We start from the raw sequence: 20235 nt of genomic DNA on the forward strand, positions 1-20235 counted from the left end.
CTGACAAACACGCCACGCGTCCAGCCATTAGGCAGGCTTTGAAAGATGCCAGGAAGGTCACCAGGGTCCAGCTCTGGCCGGCGGCTCCTCCCAGACTGGTCCCTGACTTCGTTTCCTTCGGGTCAACCCCTGCCTTCCCTTGGAATATCAATTTCTCCAACGCCTCCGTCCTGACTGGCTGGTAGAGAGACCTCTGAGCTCTTGATGTCAATCTCTCCCCATCCAGCCAGAGGTCCAGGCTGGGGAAGGGGCTGGTTTGCCCCCCTTCCCCACCCCCGTGCTCCTCCAGGCTCACTCCAGGGCTCTCCAGAAAACTTGCCCCAGGCCCCGGCCCAGCCTGCCTGCGTCTCCCTCCCCAGATAGCCCTGGTCTCGGGTCACGAGGCTCAGTGACCTCTGTGTGTCTGCATGCCACTGGCTCTGCGTGGCCTGGGGCCCCTCCCTGGAGGACCTCAGACAGATGGGCGCTCATGTACCCCTCCCTCCAGAAGGTGTCCCTTTGACCAAGACTGTCGTTCAGCTTTCCCTTCCTGCAGGCATGGTGGGAGATACGGCCCCCACCTCTGAACAGATTCAGAGCGGCTTCCCACTGCTTCCCGGGGACCTCTGTGCTCTGGGTCCTGCCGCTTGGTCCCCAAAGGAAAGGGGAGAGGGGACAGAGCTAGAGGATGCTGTGTGGGGGGCAGCCAGGGCGGGAAAGCCTGCGGAGGCGGGGAGGGAAGGTGGTGGTGGGGGGCGCTGGTGCACAGCGCTTCTGCCCCTGGAGTTCACGGCCGGCCGCGGCTCCCTCTGAAATGGGAGGTTTCAAGGGTGAGCGCCTCCGTGTGTGTGCGCCCGCCCGCCCGAGCGCCCGCCTCCCGTGTGCGCGCCTGTCGCTGTCATCGCGGATGTTCCCCCGCTGTCACTCCGCTGCTCTCTGCTTGCACACACGCGCCCCTCCCCGCCTGCCCCTCTCCGCGGCTCCCTCTGTCCCTCCCTCTCCTCCTCCGTGTGCCATTGACCCGGCAGCCCTGGCCCCAGGAGGAGGCAGCCGGCCGCAGGCTGCTCCCGCCGGTGCACTGCTGCCGGGTCCTGCTGGGGACCCAGGTCCTGCTGGGGATCGGGCTGTGCCGCTGTCTGATTCCTCCAGGAATTCCAGGAGGGGCTGGCTGGACGGCTCAGACCACTGATTCAAGGGGCTTGTTCCTGCCAAAGGTGAGTGCTGAGTGCTCGGCGGGGGTGCAGGGTTGGGGGGGGGGCGTTGCGGGAGCTGGGCTTGGGGCCCGAGCCCATCCTTGCTGGGTTCTGTGCCTGCAGGGACAGCTGCTATGCCTCCTACCTGGGGGCAATGGCTGGGGCTGGGGCGGGACTCAGGACCGGACATCTGGGCAGCTGAAGGGCACAGGGAACTCTGACCTCCCAGTGTTGGGGACAGGAGCCAGCATTCTGCCGGAGGAGGAGGGAGAAGGCAGCCACAGGGCCAGACGACAGGCCCGGTGGCATAGAAACCATCCCTGCAGCATGTGGGGCGCCAGCCGGGGGCCCTGGGCCACCTGCATGCCCAGCTCGGCACAGACAGCCCTGGGATCTGGGTGCCATGTGAAGGGGACACAGCGGATGTCTGTGGGGTAGGGGGCAGCCTGGGGCACTGGACCTCAGGGGGCTGACTGACCTCTCTACAGGATGCCCTCAGTGTGGGGCGCTGGCCTCCAGGAGGCTGCCCTTAGACGGGGGTGCAGGGGAGCCCGCCCCAGCTGGACCTTAGTCCCTAGGTTCCAGCGGAGCCTCCCTGGGGGGCGTGGCTGGGAGTGGACGAGGGAGGGGAGCCTCCAAGCCCTTCCTCCTGCCCTTCCTCAAGGCTCTGGATCAGCTCTCAGCCCACCCAGGCCTGGTGGGGGCCCCAGGAACCAAGCTGAGGCTGGAGTCCCCCAGATGTACACCCCCTCTACCTACAAAGGGGTCAGAAAGCCTTAGAGGGGGTGGTGGACTCAGCTTGGGGTGGCCAGGACAAGACAGTGCAGGACAGAGGCCCCCTGACCAGGCGTCCGGGCCTCCTTGTCCTCTCCCTGAGCTGCTGTCTTCTGCCTGGGGTGGGCGGGGGCAGGCTGGCACCTGGCTGTCAGGCCATGGCTGGGTATCACCTGGTCTGACTCAGATTGACGCCCGGCAGCTTAGATAACTACATGGGGTGGGGTGCTGGGGGGCAGGCTGAGCACGTGGAGATGGGTGGAGGAGTCCAGCTGGGAGGGAAACCCACAGCGATTCCCCCCTCCCCACTGCACAGGCTCGGCTCTGCCAAGAGAGGGAGACCAGGGAAGCCAGCCGGGGGTGGCGGAAGGAGGAGGGGGAGGCTTCTTAAGATCCGATCTGGCTCCTTTGCGTTTGCCTGGAAGCTGTGTCTGGGGCCAAGCGAGCAAACCCTGCCCGCATTTCAGTCCCCAAGCTGAGGGGCTGGGAAGGGGTCTGTAAAGGTTGGGGTGCCAGGGGAGGTCTCTCCCCACCACTACACAGATCAGACCTCCTCATCTCCTGCCTGCCCGAGGCCACCATTGAGCCTAGTCCAGAGCCTGCCCAAGAGCAACTCCTATGAGAAGTGATGGGGGTGGGGGTACTTTATGTCCGTCTTCCCAGAGGGTCTGCTTGAGATCGGGAGTGTCTGACAAGGAAGCCAGGCTGTAGGAAGTTGGGGATGAAAACGGGACTCGCATTTAAAAATGAACCAGGAGGCTGTCTCCTCCAAGAACAAATTTAGAGATTTAAAAAAACCTGCTTCCGCACTGCTTGAGCCGCGCGTGTTCCGGGTGCCGGGCAGGGAAGAGGTGGGAAGGGCCCGGAAGGCCAGACCGGCGGCTGCGGGTGGAGGGCACAGCCCTGGTGCCACCCCCCAGGGCTCAGCGTGGGTGCCCCAGTCCTGCCTATGGGGGGTCTTTGGGCTTGGGTAGGCGGGAAGGAGGGCGCTGCCCTCGGGGCCCTGGGCAGTGGCCTCAGCCTGGCCTCTCGCCTCTGTGACCTTCACCTCTCCGCAGAGCGCAGACTGCAGAAGTCTTGCTCTGGAGTGGAGGTCCAGGGGGGAGGGTGTGCGGCCGGTCGGCATGATGTCCCAGGGGCAGGCGCGCCAGTCAAGGCACAGTGGACGCTGCCGGCTGTGGGGTGTGGACCGGGCTAAGGGGGATGGACGTGACCTGGCAGCAGTGAGGAGGGGCGTGGACACCAGGCCTGTGGGGTTTCCTGGAGGTTTCTAACCAAAGACTGAGCCAGCCCTGCCTGGAGGGGGAGAGAGGGTGGGTGCAGAAGCACAGAGAGATCAGAGGCCCCCCAAGCTGGGTGTCTGCAGGAGGCAGGAACACGGCAGGCCTCTCCTTCACGGGGCCAGGCGAGGCGCCCGCCTCCGAGTCTCCAGGGTACTCTGGCCCCCAAGTCTCCGGGGGACACGGCCCCCCACGCGGCTGGGAGGGAGCACGTGGGCCCTTCTGCTCCAGCTGCCGCCTCCTGCCCATCAGCACCTCCCACCCTGGCTTCCCTGGAGCTCCCAGCCCACATGCTCACCTCAGTGCACAGCCCCTGCTGCAGGGGTTCTAGAAAGCATCCTCCCCACCCCTCTAGGAAGACCCCTGCCCCCCAGGACTCTCCCCATGGCATCTGTGAGCGTCCCTGGGAAGAAGGGCATCGGGGAGGGGGCGACCAGTTTGATAAGAACAACTGCGTCAGGTACACTGAGCCAGCAGACAAGGAGACATGGGGTCAGCTGTGAAGCTGGGCAGCTGAGAGGGTGCAGCCCGTCCCTGCCCCCTGCCTCCTGCTCCGGCAGCCTCCATGTGCAGGCAGGGCAAAGCAGGACCGGCCTAAAGGCCTGCAAAGACAGCCGGGTTAGCAGACTGGTCGCTGGACTGCTCGGACACAAGCCTGCCACCTTCTACTGCCTGACCTGAGACAAGATACTGAGTCTCCAGGGCCTCTGTTTTCCCATTTGCAAGTGGGGCTGACAGCGCGTCTCAGCCCGGGGAATAGCTGGGGGACCAGGGACCACGCACAGCTGCTTGTGGCTATGGTAACATGTCTCCCCGGTCCAGAGCCTTCCTGCAGGAGGTGATGCTTCCAGTACCCGTACCACTCCAGCACTGCCCCCTGCTGCCCGGGCCCCTGACATAGCCCCCCAGGAGAGGAGTGACCAAGCCCAGGGCCTTTCAAACTTGACCAGATACATGAATTGCCTGAGATCTTCTAAGAGGCATGTTCCAACCCCATCGGCCTGGCCTGGGTCTAGAAAGTCCCTGGGGAGGCTGGTGCTGTTGATCCCTGGACTGCCCTTGAGTAGCAGGGGGCTGGGTGGGGCATAAAGCCCCAGTTTCTGCTCTGAGGGGGTACTCGGGGTGCTCGACTCTCAGCTCTTGACCAATCTCAGCCCCGATTCTCTCAGCACGGCTGCCCTCCGCTCTGTGCCCCTGTCCCTGGACTGGACAAAAATGCCCACAGGGCTGAGGGGCTCGGAGCCTGGAGACCCTCACCCTCACTTGTTTCCGTTCTCCACCTGGGTGGGGTCTCCCCTCCCAGACGGTGTGTGGGGTCTCCCCTCCCAGACAGTGTGAATTTATTCCTCAGCGGCCAGCGCCTGCCTTAGCAGCTGTGCCCCCAGCTTCCTGATGTAGGTCACACTTTCCTAACGAGGCTGAAAGCTTCCGGTTTTTGTTGGGGGAAGGGGGTCCTCAAGTTGAAGGTGGGCCGGAGGGCAGAGTTCTGGGCCCAGGGGTCCCTGAGGCGTGCTTCTGGGGTCCCCAGGCAGGCAGGACCACTCCCCAAGGAGCAGTCTGCACCCCATGGACCTGGGGAGGGGCTTGTTCTTGTCAGGCTTCTCTGGAGATCTCAGGGCCACCAGTGTCCCCTCCCCCCAGACAGTGGCTTTAATGGACCTGGCTGGCTTTAATGCACCTCACGCTGGGGGGTGGGGTGCCAGGACCTGCACTCAAGTCACCTTCACGGACAGGTGCTCACTCTGGGGATTGGGTGGGGAGGTGGGGATGAGCCCAGGTGGGCATGGGGCCTGGGCTTGGGGGAGAGGGCTCTCCGCCACGTGTCTCCCCATGGCAGCCGGAAAGACCCGTGGGTGGGTCTGAGTGTGGAAGCACCCCCTAGGGGCCTCTCTCGATCTTGATTCTAGGCCAGCGGTCCCTCCCCCGCCACCCCATGCACCTGTCTGCTGGGGGCACCTGAGAACTGCCGGAGGGGCAGCATCTGAGGGTGCGTGAGTGCATGCGTATGCGTGTGTCAGCACGTGCCCGGGCTGCACGCTCTCTGGGGTTGTCTCCCCACATGCCATGTTGGGAGCGTGTGTGCACCCTGCTCAGCCCACACCTGCTGGGGCCACTGCAGGGAACCATCACCAGGGAGCGGGCCTCTGTCCCTGGCTGGCCGTGTGACCAGGCTAGCTGGTCTTCATCTCTGAGCCTGGGTGGCTGCTGACCCGCCCAGTACCGGGTGGATGCTTTGAGCGGCTGACATGAGGGTCCTTGCTGGTGGGAGCATTGAGGGGCTATTCCGAGGGTCGGGGCCGAGAGGGTGGACAGTGACCTCGGTGATGGAGGTCTGGAGGCTGTGTGTGAGCCTGGCCCACGGTGACTGCCATGTGACAGCTGCTTGCCTGGCATGGGCTCAGGAACAGGGGTGTGAGGTTGGGGGCAGGAAAGAGTGGTCAGCGGCCAGGCTTGTAAGCTGCTGACCCCTCCCTGGGGAGGATAGGGGCCCTGGCTTCTCCTTGTGTCTACCTGGGGTCACCTAGACTGTCTTCCAAGACAGTGTGTCCTGAGTTCAGCAGACATGAACTCGCCTCCCACGATTAGACTGGTCTCGTGGGGGACAGTATGTTTTGCTTATTGCCTTCGAGATAAGGAGACTGAGACCCAGGGAGCCGATGGGGTTTAACTTACAGAGCGGCTGGCACAGACTGGAACCCAGAGCCCACCCTGACCTGGGTGTTTCAGCCAGGAGCCCATGGGGTCTGGTGCTGGGAGGTGGGGGGGCATCCGGAGATGACCCCTGAGCTGCTCCTCCATCGCCAAGCCCAGGACCCTGGTCCATCCTCAAGGTTGCGCCCTCACTCCACACCTGCCCAGCGTGCCTCCTCTGCAGCCCCTGCGATGCTGTGAGCCCTCCAGAGCAGGGGGTGGGGGCTGAAGTCCAGAGCCAGAGCCAGGTCCGCCCCACCCCACCACAGCGGTCCCCTCCCTCCCTACCCCCCTCATCCCGAGTGGCCCCCAAGCTAAGCAGGTGCCCCTGCCTGGCCGCTGCTAAGGACCCGCGGGCGCTGCTCTCCGACTGGGCTCGAGAGGCCAGGAGGCAGCTTGGCAGCTGTATGGAAGGGGGGAGGAGGCGGGAGAGGCCCCTGGTGCCCGAGGGAAACCCTGATGGTGATGAGATTCCAGGGCTCAGCAGGCCCCCAGCAGCTCCTCCCACCTCCTCAGCGTCTGCTCGGCTCTGCCATTGGCTCCCGGGCTCCCAGAATTAAACTGGCTGTGGGAGGGGGAGCGGGAGGCTGCAACCTGGAGCCACCGGGGGGACCCATGTGGCCGCCCTCTGCGAGCAGCATCGCGGTCCCCCTCCCAACTGGCCTTCCCCACCTGGCGCCAGGCCCAGCTGTGATGGGGCCCCTGGCCACATTGGGAGGGAAGCAGGGAGGGCCTGTGCCATTGGGTTGGGGTGGGAGCAGGTCCCCTGGGACGTAGAACCCCCTCTCCTTGTCCCTGGCCCTGCAAGCTCACCCTCTGCTGGACCTGTCTCCCCACTGCAGCACGAGCCCCTGAGCTGATGAGTTTTTCCCCAGACCTGCCGGAGGCGGAGGACGGAGTACGGCTGCTCCCCCACTAGGAGACCGTGGAGGAAAAGCAGGGGGCTGCCCCGCGGCGAAAGCGGGGCCTGGGGCTCTCCCGTGACCCACCCACTGACTGACCTACCGACTGCCCCTGCGCTGGGCCTGGTCTCTGCCTCCCTGGGGGCCATGGTAAGAGTGCAGTGGGGTGGGGAGCCAGGTAGCCCTGGCTTTAGGCACCTGGGATGTGGGGGAGGCTTGTACAATCCAGGGAGATAAGGAGAAGGGGCAGGCAGAGGATGGGGGCTGGGGTTGAGGGGGATGGACAGCTCCTGAACCTCCTAGCCCGGAGCTCAGTGCCATCTGGGCTCCATCTGAGGGCTCCCGGGATGCCCGCCTGCCCCTGCACGCTCCCTGACTCATCCAGGGAGGCTGAGGTTCCTGGCTTCTCAGCCCTCTCCCTCCCCTTCTCCCCCAGCCAGGGAATCAGAGCTGAGAAGAACGGGAGAGGAGTGTAAAGAGACACCAGCCCCCTCCACAACCCCTGGGCTGGAACACCTGATGCCCGCTTTGCTCATCTCTCTCTCCCTCTCTCTCAGGAGTGACTGAACGGCCGGACGGGGGCTCCTCTCCCCGGAGGCGCAGGGCCTGGCCGCAGTCAGCCACCATGCTGGCCCCGGGCGGCAGCCCTGAGCCGAGGGGCACCAAGGGGCACACCTGGCTCGCTCTGTGGAGGCGGATCTCTTGTGAGTGGGTGGTGGGGGGAGGTCGGGCTAGCGGGGCTGCAGGGACCATCTGCCCGGGTGTCTGTCACCAGCCCTGCCCGTGGTTCCAGGGGAAGAGCCACCTCTGAGCTCCGTGATGGGCGGATCGGGAGCGGGGTCCCACATGCAGGTCTGTCCCCTTAGACGGGTCTGCTCCTGAGCCCAGGGGCCCCATCTCCCTCTTCTAATGGCAAACCTCTTGTTGTGCTTGGCTGGAGGCTGAGTGGGCCTGGAGCCCGCTCTTAGGGCCCCACGATGGAGGGAACCAGTGGGCTCTGGGGACATGGCGCTGGAAGGGCTCTAGGGGTGTGGTCCAGGCCTCCCCTGTATATGGGTACACAGAGGCCGCCCACTTCCCACTGGGGAGACTAGTGAGCTGTCGGGTGAAGGAAGCCCTGGGAATTCTCGCACAGCTGAAGGGTCAAGGCTACGGGGTAAGAGATAAGAATCATCCCGGGGGGACGTCCGTCCACCTGACCTGCCGGCGCCTGGTCAGCCCTGAGATGCCACCGCCCCACGACATAGACGAGCTGAATTATTCACCATGCAGAGTGGCTGAGCCCCGAGACGCCAAGCTCCCCTTTCAGCCTCCTTCTAGAATCACTCAACACCTCGCAACACACGGCTCTGTTTTCTCGTCACCGGAGCTTTGACGCTGGCCCGAATTTCTCGGGGCGGGGGGACGGTGATCTCTAGTCCTGTCGGTCCTTCTGAGTGGGGAGGCCGGATGGGCTGAGTGTTTCTCTGGGGAAAGTGGGGCCCGAAGGAAGGGAGGCTGACTTCCGAGTGGCAGGGCGGGGGGAGTTGGGCAGGCTGCCTGGACCGCAGTCGGCTCAGAGGGCGACAGGTCAGCGGTCCAGCAGGTGACCTCGGGTGGCCGGAAGGGCCTCCAGCTGGCATCCACGGCCCTACCTGTGCTCATTTCGCCCCTGAGAACAGAGAGGCTCAGGTGTCAGCCTGGTCAGGTCTCTCAGGTGTCACTGACCCTCCAGGAAAGGGGGTGCAGTCCTGTCCTGCTCCCTCAGGCCCTGCCCTTCGGGACACCAGACCCCAGACCCCTGCTGGACATAGATTCAGAGCCACCCCCTCCTGGACCTGGTCAGGGAGGTGCTGCCCCTCCCAGTGGAGCCAAGTGGCTAGCGTGGGTCTGAACTTGTCCATCGCTCCTTGGTTGGGGCCTTCCTCTGAGCTTGGCCAGCCTCCCTCCCCCTCCACGGGGACACCCAGGACAGTGAAGGGGGCTTTGAGTTCACTCTTAGAAGGGTAGACCCCGGAGCGAGGCATTGTTTTCTGAGGGCCCCTTCCCCTGCAGCCCCGCCACAAGGGCTCTGGGCAAACTGTGAGACCACGAGAGGAACGCTGCCATCGGATTCCTCCTGCAGAAATTGGGGACGGAGCCCCCAGCTAAGGGCAAGGCTGCTCGTGGAGCGAGAACAGATGTGGGGCGTGTCCAGGCCCAAGATTTGTGTGGCTTGCACCCCAGCGTCCTCTGCGTGGAGGGGGAACTGGCGTCTCACCCTGTCATTTCCACAGCAGTCTCGGGATGGGAACTGGGTGCCGGGGCTCCCTCCTCACCCTGAGGTGCTGGACCATCTTGGATGTGGGATTCCTGCAGGCCAGGGTAGGGGGGCTTGGTGTGCCCCTTGGTGCTTACAGCACGGCCCCCACCCACTCTCCATGCGGCTCTAGGTGCGTGTGGGGGGTGGGCATCGAGAGAAGGGAAGAGAATCTTTCCCACTGCAGCGCCCCTGGAGAGGGACGTGGAAGGTCCCCTCACAGCCCCACGTCCTCTGTCGTGTCCGTCTATCGTGTCGGGGGCCCAGGTGCCCGAGGTGACCCACCACCCGGGATCTGTTCACGTGAGGGTGCTGCGGTACTGAGTTCTGTCTCACGTGGTTAGGACACGCTAGTGCACGCTTGTGGGTGGCCATGGGGATCCTGGCAAGGCCCCGCTGTGGGATCTGCATGAAGAGGACAACAGGAGGAGGCGGTGACCGTCTGTCCCTCTGTCCCCCGTCTGTCCCCCAGGGCTCGCCTGCTGGATCGCCCTGTGCACGGCGGAGGCTGTCCCTGCCTGCCCCTTCCCCTGCACGTGTGACGGCCGCGGCCTGCAGGTGGACTGCAGTGGCCTGGGCCTGACTGCGCCGCCCCCAGACCTGCCGGCCGCCACCCGCAGCCTCCTGCTCCTCAACAACAGGCTGAGCTCCCTGCCCGGTGGGGCCTTCGCCAACCTGTCGGGTCTGCAGCGGCTGGACCTCTCCAACAACTTCCTGGACCGGCTGCCGCGCATGGCCTTCGGGGACCTGGCCAACCTGACGGAGCTGCAGCTCCGAAACAACAGCCTCCGGGCCCTGGACGCCACGCTGCTGCGGCCCCTGCCGCGCCTGCGCCACCTGGACCTGTCCCTCAACGGGCTGTCCCGGCTGCCGCCTGGCCTCTTCGACGGGCTGCCTGCCCTGCGCTCCCTGTCACTGCGCGCCAACCGCCTGCAGAGCCTGGACCGCCGGACCTTTGAGCCCCTGGCCGGCCTGCAGCTGCTGCAGGTGGCAGACAATCCCTGGGAGTGTGACTGCCACCTGCGGGACTTCAAGCGCTGGCTCGAGTGGTTCTCCTACCGAGGTGAGTGCAGGGGAGACTGGACGGGCCAGCAGCAGGCAGAGGGCCTGGTGCCGCCCCTTCCTCCTGTGTCTCCTCCGCTCCAGCCGTCCTTCTCTACCCTCTCTCTCTCCAGACTGACTCCCTGCCACGTGCTCTCCCTTCTGTAGGTTTTCAGGACAGGCTTGAACACACCGTGTAACTGTCCCCTGGGCATCCCTGGGCCCAGGGAAGAGGGGATGAATTAAAACCACCCTCGCTCCTCTGAATAATGCAGCCACCTCTTACACACCCACAGTTTCAGGAGGTAGAGCGGAATTCAGATCCGCAGATGCAATCCCATTTTCATATTGACGCTGATCTCAACTCCTCCTCCCAAGAAGTTCTGTTATCAAAGCTTTAGCTAAGAAGCCCAAAGCCTCTGGTTTCCAGTTCCTTCCCTTACTCCTTTTGTTAACCCCGGGCAAGTCCTAGAAAAAGCTTCAAAATGATTAAATGAAATGGACAGGAGGGCAAAGATATAAGCCTCCTGGTTAAAAGCGCCAGATCTGGGTTGGCTTCGTGGATCTGCCACTTACTAGCTGTGTGATCTTGAGAAAGTAGGCTAGCCTCTGTGGCTGTGCCCCCATCAGTGAAACGGGGCAAATAACAATATCTGCCTCAGAGAATCCCTGTGCAGATTAAATTGGAAACGCATGGAAAGTAACTGGAAAAGTACTCAGTGTAAAGTGGGTCTGCAGTAAAGCTTACTCATTTATATGTCCACTTGCTTGCTGGTAGAAGTCGTAATATTTAACCAGGCTTAACTAGACCCAATTTGGTGCCCAGCACAAAGTAGGGCTCCAAGAATATTTGCTGAATGAATGAATTGATGTGAAAAGGACTCTAACGCTTTCATCAGGCTGACTCCTTTTGTTTCAGAGTGTTTCCACAATCTCATTATTTGCCTAATATTCTCATACGTTAGTTAATTAAAAACATTTTACAAATGATGAAGTGCCATAAAATATTAGTCACTGTGGTAATTGCTCCCATTTTTTGTGAGAGGAGAAATAATAATGAACACTTGTATAGTTTCCAGTTTCCAAGTATCTTTCCATACCCATGACCTGCTTGACCCCTTAGAGCAGCTGAGATGGTCATTCTTATGACAGCCATGAAAATCGAGCCTCGTGAGCGATTACGCGACTTAGGTACTTTGCACAAGATGACGTGGCCGGGAGGGAGTCGGCCTCAGGTTTTTGGAGCAGGAAGGTGAGGTCGCCCCATCTCCATGGCCAGTTCCCGCTGGTACAAAGGCCCTGGACACAGTTCACAGGGTGCAAGCCTTGCATAGGCGGTTGGCGGCACGGGGGAATTGGACAACCAGAACGATGTGTGACCTGCAGGGGACATCCTTGCCCCTCCAAACGGTCATCGGTCACCAGGAAGAAAAGAGCACGGAGGGGAATGTACATTGTAGGATCTTGTCACTCTTGGAGCTGTTTTCCACCCTGCATGCCTCCAAAAGACACCAACCAAACCAAAACAAAGAACCTAGGCTTTTCCTGCACCCGGGAAAGACTGATGTCTATTGTGTGGGGAGTCTGCAGCAGCTGGGCTGGGCTGGGCTGGGCGCCGGCAGGGACAGGGGGTAGAAGCCCAGGCCCTTCCACTGGGGCAGGCAGTGCCTGCATCCTGGTCTCCGGACACTGAAAGAGGCCAAAAGGGGGTGTCTGGGCAGCTCCTCTCCTCTCGTCCCACCTGCGATCTGCACCCGCCTCCCCCAGGTCAAGTCTGGCTCTGCCGTCATTTGGGCGAGCCTGGGCAGCCTTGTGGCCTGCATGCCCTCGTTGGCTATGGCCCCTCCTCTGCCTTCAGGGGTCTTCGGAGTGCCCTAACAAGATGCCTCTGGGCTCAGAGTGCTACGGCCAGGGCACTGACGGGGCCACTGTTGCTCTAAGAAGGACACCACTCTTGTGGTTTCTCCTCTCCCTTCTCCAAGGAGGTACCTTAGGGACCAAGGTCCCTCTTGGAGGAGTGTGGCTCTGACTTCTGCCCTTGGTGTTAGCTCGAGGAGCCTGGGGGCATGAGACTCTGGGGAGAACGGTGCCGGGGATTACAGACAGGTCAGCAGGGATCAGGACAGTGCCTGGGTGGGCCAGCGGGGATCAGGCAAGGAGGGGTATGGACTGCATCTGGGTCATGGCCCCTCCTTCCTGAGCACCGGGCAGGGGGTGGCTGGTTTGACTCCAGGGAGCAGGCAAGGTGGGGATGTCTGGTGCTTCTCTATCAAATAGGAACAGGGACACTGTCCACGTCACAAGGCTTCTGCATGGATTAAATGCCATCATGTGTACCCACCTCCCCGGCTCTAGGCTTCATACACGCTAGTCCCCCACTTTCTTCTCCTATCACTGTGGCTGCAGGACTCACTGCCTTGCTGGTGGAAAATGGTCCTCCTGGGCCCTCCACGTGGGACCTGGGGCTGGGACAGGGACTGCTGGTTCTCATCCCACCTTTTCTCTCTCCCGATGCAGGGGGGCGCCTGGACCAGCTGGCCTGCACCCTGCCCAAGGAGCTGAGAGGGAAGGACATGCGCATGGTCCCCATGGAGATGTTCAACTACTGTTCCCAGCTGGAGGATCAGAATAGCTCAGCCGGGCAGGAGGTCTCCGGGCCGCCCTGCACCAAGGCCAGCCCGGAGCCTGCCAAGCCCAAGCCGGGCCCTGAGCCCGAGCCCGAGCCCAGCACCGCTTGCCCTCAGAAGCAGAGGCCACGGCCCGTGAGCGTGCGGCGGGCCATCGGCACGGTGATCATCGCGGGCGTGGTCTGCGGTGTGGTCTGCATCATGATGGTGGTGGCCGCCGCCTACGGCTGCATCTACGCCTCCCTCATGGCCAAGTACCACCGCGAGCTCAAGAAGCGCCAGCCCCTCATGGGCGACCCGGAGGGCGAGCAGGAGGACCAGAAGCAGATCTCCTCCGTGGCCTGAGAGCCCGGCAAAGAGGGTGGGGGAGTGCGCTGGCTCTCTCTCTGCCATCCCCTTTCCACCTTCCTCCCAGCCTCCATGGACTCTGAGCCTCCGGAAGCCACCAGCGTGTGCTGACGCTCCTCCTGGGGCCCCCAGAGCTCTGGACTGTGGGCAGAAAGGACAGGTGTGCCACAGAGGCTCCTGGGCCCGGCGCCCCCATGCCCCTTCAGCCTCTCCTGCACTCAGAGCTTACAGCCTGTGATGCTCCCCACCTCTGGCTTGACTCATTTAGCCTGCATCTGGGGTGCGGGGCCAGTTTCTGGAACTCTCTTCTGAGCTGGTCGATGTTGGGCCCAGCTTCCAGTGGCTGGTACCAACGTGCAGTCAGACCAGCCCTGCCATTGAGACCGGCGCTTGGAAACCCAGCACCACGCTCTGGCTGACACCACCAGGCCCTGAGTTACTGACCTCCCTTCCCTGCTCACTGGTCACTCTCCCAGTCGCTCGGCATTGCACTCACAGTCTCATGGGGACAGAGGTCGTAGAACCTCGGGGAGCAGAGCCAGGCCTCCCACATGGTCTCGGCACCCAGACCACACAATCTCCTGCTTGCTGACACAACTTCCCACAGCTGATGGGGAGAAGCCCAAACCCATGGCCACGAGGATTCCTTTCAGATCCTCCCCAGGGGCCAAGGTGGAGGTGCTGGATGAGGCTGCTCGTTGCCATGGTAACCTGCTCACACCTCTCCTGCTGGGCTTTCTGGGGGACACTGCTGGCCCAGAAGCCTTGAGGCTGCAGCGTGTGTGGACAGCGGGCCCCCCGGGTGTCTAGGTACAGACCACCGACCGGGCTTGTCCTCAGCGCTGCCGAAGTACATCCCTGCCAGGCCCTGTGGGGTCCCCCACCCCCACTCCCGCAGCCTGCAGCCCCAGAACTGTTGCTCTGCACCTTCATCCCCCCGCCCCTACCTTCAGCATCCCTGGGCCTGTGACCTCGGGGTGGGGGACTGGCTCATACTCTGTGACTGCCCTGCCAGCACATCCCAAGCAGACGCTGGGAGCAGCGAAAGGCCGCCTGCATTCTGCTCAGAGGCATCAGTGGGGGGGCGGGGTCCCTTTCCCAGCGTTCTGTCTGCTCCACCTGGCTTCCCACAATCCTCGCGGCCCCTAGACTGGGGCCCAAACCAGAGCACAGCCCTGGGAGCCTGTCTATCTCTACCCGTAGCCCCTAAACCACCAAAGGGACCGAGGCTGGGGGCGGGGGTGGGAGGGGGCAGTGCAGGCTCTCCTTGCCCAGGTCTGCCTCCTTGGTCAGTGTGATCTGAGGTGAGTCTGGGACTCTCTCTGCAGGACCAGCCTTCCCCAGCTTATGGAGGGTTGGTAGCCATCAGGCCGGTTTCTGGCTCTGAGACGGGAGGTCTCGGGGGGGGTGGGTGCCCAGAACACGGGTCTGAGGCAGGACAAGGACGGGGGTGCCGAGTGCAGGCTGCCCACCCGGCTGGCCACAGTCTTCCTTCTTTTGAGGTGCTGGCTGACACCGGATCTGGGGATTCGGGGAGTGGGGGAAGGCTGGGTGTTGTCAATGGTGGAGTCTTAGCCTGAGACAGAAGATTTTTAAAGGCAAAATTATATTTCTGGTTTGTTGTTTCAGATGACCAATAAAGACTGTATTTTCCTACATGCCTCCTGGTTTCCTTGGGCGGGAGGCGAGCCTGGAACTGGGAGCTGGGACAGGGTCCCCAGGCAGGGTCATGGGGTGTCCCCAGTCCCCTAAGGTGAATGGAAACTCCCAGCTGAGGCCTGGCTTTGGGGCACCCCTGGAAGGGCAGTGGGGGAGCACAGAGACCCGGGTCTGCATCAGCCCTGCCGTGAGCTTGGCCACCTTGAAGCTGAGGGCTGACACCGTGGGGTAGGAGGTGCACCTATGACCCAGGGACCCTGCTGTGTGATGGAAGAGGGGTTCCCCAAGGGCACTTTAGGGGAGCAGGTTTCACCAGTCTCGGGGAGGTCTCTGGGTTTGCAGGAGGTACCCCGTTTAACATCCTGTGCTTTTAAGACTGACTCCAGGGACAGGCCGACAGGACTTGGGGCTCACACAGATGACCTCTCCTAAGGGTTCAGCAGACAGGATCAAAATCATGGACCGGAGGCCTGGGGACGGCGGCCAGGAGAGGAAGTGGCCGGGAGGACAAGAAGGCCTCCGGGTGGGTCATCCACCTGATGCCCGAGTGACCCACCTTGCCTGACTGGCCTCTGGCTGACTGGGCCTGGGCTATACAGGTCACACTCTTCAGACCAAGATGGAATTCTCTCCTAACTGGGAGCCCTCCACTGGGTGACCACCACCGCCCCCACCCCCAGCCCAGTGAGACAGGAGCAAACCCTAGGGAGAAGAGAGCTAGTAGGCCCCTGTTCCAGGAATTTAGCTGGACCCTCTCTGGGGAGGGAGTAACTGGGGGGAAGTCCTAGCTGTACCCCTTCCTGGGTTGGGGGTAACTTGCGGGAGGTCCCAGCTGGAGCCCTTCCTGGGTAGGGGGGGTAACTGGGGGAGGTCCCAGCTGGACCTCTGCCTGGGTTGGGGTAACCAGGGGGAGGTGTCCCCCTGGAACCCTGATGGGTACAGCAGAACTGGGAGACTGGTGCTTGTTGGGGCAGAGGACAGGCCCCCGCAGCCTGCACAGGTGTGGGTAACACACAGGTGCGCTGTTCTGGGCACATGAGGTCTGAAGGCCTGCTGGGCTTACACAGGCGCAGCTCTAGACAGAGATCCTCCGACCACAGCCGCTGTGCTGGGGACACAGCTGCAGCTGATGGCAGCCGCACATGATGCTCTAGATATTCCCCAAGCAGGCCTGGCACTCACAGAGACTTGATAGTGGGTCCTGATCAGAACGGTACATTCCTAGAAATTTTGCATAAACTCTTGCGAAGCAGCTACTTAGCGGTCAAAGGATCCCTCCTCGTCCACCTGCCTGGCCCTCGGCTGGGCCTTGAGGCTGTCCTTCCTCCTCCCCTGCACAGACAGGGGGCGTGCGGCCGCCTGTCAACACACGCTCGTGTGTACACAAGGGAAGGAGCCGCCAGGACAGCATTCAAGGGCTCAGGGAGGCTGAGCCATAGGCCAGGAAGAGGAAATTACAAAAGGAGACTGAAAGAAATATAATCGAGGGAGAAAGGTCTCCAGTGCCCCAGCCCTGTCCGATCGCATCCGTGCCCTCCCTCCTCTGGAGCGTCAGAGTGATTGTCTGCAGCGAGTTAAACCACAGGCACCCACAGGCACCCGGACACGGTTTCCATGGCAACCCCTCCCGGCTCTAATTCAGCACTGAGTTAAAAATGATATCAAATAATTGGAGAGAGCAGGAGAGCACAGCCAGCAGCCTGACCCCCCGTGCCTTCCCTTCACCGGGCGTTCAGGTGTGCAGGAGCTGAGATGACCACGTCATAGAGGGGGGCAGGTGGGCTACAGACTCAGCCAGGGCCCTGGGATCAGCAGCCCAGGTGAAGGACAGAAAGGGACAGAGCGAGTCCTTCCCGCATGCCCTGCTGCACAGCCTCAGGACACCTGTGACACACATATTTGTGAACGAGGGTGCTAAGCAACCAGACCCAGCCACTTGCTCCCGCTTCATCCAGATGTGGGCGGCACCGTACGCCCCTTGCTGGGGCGGGCAGCCTGCCTGCCTGGTGGCTCCTGCCTGCGCTGCACCCTGCACCCAGCCTGGGGGAGAAGACGTGAGGGTCCCGACCCCCAGTGCTGGCCCCCAGCAGCTGAGTCCCCCATAAGGCAGGTGCCCAACCCCAGCACACACAGTGGTGAGACCCCAAGGACCTGGCAGGTCCGAGCCATGGAGGTTGGATGCAGGACCCTCATCACACAGGCCTCATGGCTCTCAGACAACTATCAAGGAGGCAAGGACCTTCCTAGGCTCCAAGAAGTTGGGGCAGCCTGCGAGTCTCCCTGGGCGCTCTCGCAGATTTTGTCTTCAATGGCAACACAGGGTTGTGATCCCACGCCTTCAAGAGGTGATCTGAGCTTAAATTCTAGTTCATTAACTATTAGCCGTGAGGCTTTGGGCAAACAATGTTTCTGGGTCTCAGTTTCCTCATCTGTAAAATGGAACCAAACCTGATCACCCCAGGGCTGGATGAGAACTGGCACGGGAACACTGGGCTTGCGTAGGGGCTCAGACTTCAGGGTCCGAGTTGTAAGCCCCCTCTTCCCTTTGGTGGACAGTGGAGGCGGGAGCAGCATGCAGAGGGTGGGAAGGAGGTCTGGGTGGTCTCTGTCCTGGGTGACCTCGAGCAGATCTCTTCACCTGTCTGGGCTTTACTTTAGGCATGAATACTGTTAGATCTGAGGCGTCACGGTTTTATAAACAGAGTGACTCAGGAAGACTCCCCTCACTCCCCGGCCCCACATTTCATCTGTACAGACTGGGGCCTTGCAGACCACACGCAGGGCCTCCTGCAACATCTGAGCCTTGCTCTCGACTCTGTCTCCCCGCCACCCGGCCTTGCAGCCCCGGGGCAGCCCCTACCTGCAGCGATGGCCGTTCTGTTGTCCACGCTCACGGCTACGGCTGTGCTCACCGTCACCACCGCAGGCTTGCTGGGACTTTCTGGGGGAAAAATTGCCAAGTCACATTTTCAGCACCTGAGGGGGAGCCGAAGGTGGGGCGGGCTGGGGACAACGGTAAACACCATGTTCCCCGAGCGAGTGGGGGGCTTCCAGGGGGCTGCCTGGTACCACCCACCTCTGGTCTTTGTCGAGTGTCTCCTACATGTGCCCTAAAGGCGGGGTGACGCCCACCTCTCCGTGCAGCTCTGAAGCTGCCAGGTGGTCCCTGCCCCTCTGGATGGTGTAGCATCACCAGGTCCCCGACTGCGGACTGGCCTGCCTGCAGCTGCCCGCTGGAGCCCAGGGACCCTGCTGGAGCCCACCCAGGGACTTGTGTGGCATCTCAGCCCCCTATTGAGTGGGAGACGGGGTGTGTTCTCGGACAAGGTGCTGGCTGACCCTGGGTTGTCCTTCATCAGTCACGTGAGTCAAGGTGACAATGACAGCCCCTTCGGGAAGCGAGATGCCAGGGCTGCATGGGGCCCAGAAGGCCGGCTGGTGTCTGACACATCCACAGAGCCCCCATAAACCCTGAGGGCCTCCACGTCACTGCCCGCTTGGCAGCTGTGCTCTGGGGACTTGGCCAGGCTCCGGGGCCCGCCTGGAGGTGGCTCCCCGGCTCTGAGGAGAGCCAGGCTGCCAGGTGCAGCACCAGCTCGAGCTCTGCATCCGCACAGAGCTTCCACGCTGAGGGCTGTGGACGAGTGCACCCGTGGCTCCTGGACTTCACGTCCCTGGACCTGCTCTTCAGGGCGCTCTTGTCCACGGGGTCAAGTTTCTCACTAAGATTCCTGAGAAAGAGGTACAGTTTTCTCACGTGCTCTCCTGTTACAATGTCTTTCATCAGACGCTGCTTGAAACAAATAGATCCTGAGACTCCCAGTGTCAGCCATGAGGAAACTTAAATCAACCACTGGTTTCTCCTATTTGCTGTTTCCAGGCCAGCACCACCCGTGACACCTTGCTGGGACCAAGTATCTCACAGAAACAGAAAGTAACTCTGATTCTAGGAACTGAATCTACGGAAGGTGGTCCTGGGATCTAGGAATTCGCTATGATGAAGACCCACGGGAACACATGTCTCTGCATGGGTGGCCGTTTCTCTCCCTCCTTTTCTCTAAAACGAAAGCCGGCTTCCCCCACTTCCTTCTAGAAATGTCTGGAGGATACTGATGGGATGACCCCCGCAGGCTCCACCGGCTGCAGGCTGCTTCCAGGACAGACTCCCTGTGTGTGTTCCAAGGGCTTGGAAGGGACACCCGCGTATGGGTGGGGCCCTGATGACACGGTCTCTGGGGGTGTTGGGGATCTTAGCATCTGTGTCATTGGGCAGCTACCCGGCCCGACACCTGGCTGCATGAGCCAGCTATCAGGGGGTGGAGGCAGGGCCTGGGGCTGACCCCAGAAAGGGGGCTGTGGGTACGGAGGCCACAGGCCTGAGCCGCCAGGGCTCTGGTGAGACCCTGTTCTGTGCTGGCAGTCTTAGCACCAACTGCAAGAGATAGCTCAGCTCAGGCAGGGCTAACCCTGGGGTCAGGCAGAGGGTTGAGAGTCAGCCTGGGGAGGCAGGCCTCCCCTCACCCTGCAGCTGAACCCCGCTCGCCTTCTTGGGGTCACCCATTATACAGGTTGTTTTCTCTCTCTGCAGTGGGTGGGGAATGTATGAGGGTCCCCTTGCTGGTCCCCAACTCTCCCTCCTCGCCGTGCACTCAGCTCCGCCCACCACCCTCCTGTCCCCTGCCCCCCAAAGCTACTAGGAGGCCCGTTCTGGTGACAATATGGACAGGAGGGAGCCTGTCATCCTTGGGGGTTGGACAGGGTGCCACCCCAGAACCTCTGAGGACCTCACGGACCTCCCGCTCTAGACCCATGGGAAGGAGGAGGTGCCCCCGAGGCTTCGGCTCCACGAGGGAAGGGGCCTCTCGTGGGTGCTCGCTGGGGTCACAGCCTGCCTCCTGCCCCACCACCGCCTTACGCACAGTGAAGTGCAGTGAGACCCTGGCCCTGTGCCCCTCTCCCCCCAACTGTGTGGTCCTGGTGAGCCTCAGACTCTCCCTGTGTAAGAAGAGGCCGTGCACGCCAGATGAGCTTCGTGTGGATAAGCATACAGTAACGCGACGGGAAGATGGACGGGAAGGCATCTGGAGGGCGGCCGTAGGAGGGGCCTGGGCCTCCCCTGCCCCAGCTCAGTGGGCCGGCTCTCGCTGGGCTGCCTGAGGGTGGTGGTGGTGGTGCTGGTGGACACGCACCTTGGAGGGAGGACAAGCCTCCACTCCAAGTTGACTCCCAGCCGCCCTCCTCCCCTTTTCTCCACTCCTGCCCCCTCGGCTCACTCGGCCTGGAGGACGTGGATACTCCCAGGCCTTCTTGCTCACTGTGCAGGGTCAGAGCCCCAGAGGGGACTCGTGGACCCTCTCTGGACCATAGGCTCTTCAAGTGGGAATCAAGAGAGTGAGATTTTGTGCTTCCGGGTCCAGTCTGTCCTGAACATTGTGCGGCTTGCTTGGGGCTCTGTTGAAGCTG

The 20235-nt window shown here is 62.1% G+C and overlaps 2 protein-coding genes across 2 annotated transcripts in view; one reads left to right on the forward strand and one right to left on the reverse strand.

Moving 5' to 3' along the window:
• The window catches only part of CACNA2D4 (calcium voltage-gated channel auxiliary subunit alpha2delta 4), a 66403-nt gene that overhangs the window by 12604 nt on the left and 33564 nt on the right, over positions 1-20235 (reverse strand). The window contains exon 28 of the mRNA XM_059887280.1: positions 17633-17713. Coding sequence (XP_059743263.1) covers positions 17633-17713 — 81 coding nt within the window. The remainder of the gene's footprint in view (positions 1-17632; positions 17714-20235) is intronic.
• Positions 705-14771, forward strand: LRTM2 (leucine rich repeats and transmembrane domains 2). Its single transcript, XM_002687911.5, has 5 exons — positions 705-1193; positions 6760-6969; positions 7377-7523; positions 9570-10160; positions 12656-14771. Exons 3-5 carry the CDS (start codon positions 7445-7447, stop codon positions 13108-13110), a joined length of 1125 nt encoding a protein of 374 aa, XP_002687957.1. The 5' UTR covers positions 705-1193; positions 6760-6969; positions 7377-7444; the 3' UTR covers positions 13111-14771.

This window comes from Bos taurus, chromosome 5 (genome assembly GCF_002263795.3).
Source record: "Bos taurus isolate L1 Dominette 01449 registration number 42190680 breed Hereford chromosome 5, ARS-UCD2.0, whole genome shotgun sequence".
NCBI classification, from domain to species: Eukaryota; Metazoa; Chordata; class Mammalia; order Artiodactyla; family Bovidae; genus Bos; species Bos taurus.

Coding starts and splice junctions, on each gene's coding strand:
- LRTM2 (XM_002687911.5), top strand. CDS start 7,445: ATGCTGGCCCCGGGCGGCAGCCCTGAGCCGAGGGGCACCAAGGGGCAC. Junction 7,524..9,569: donor TCTGTGGAGGCGGATCTCTT/GTGAGTGGGTGG, acceptor TCTGTCCCCCAG/GGCTCGCCTGCTGGATCGCC. Junction 10,161..12,655: donor CGAGTGGTTCTCCTACCGAG/GTGAGTGCAGGG, acceptor CTCCCGATGCAG/GGGGGCGCCTGGACCAGCTG.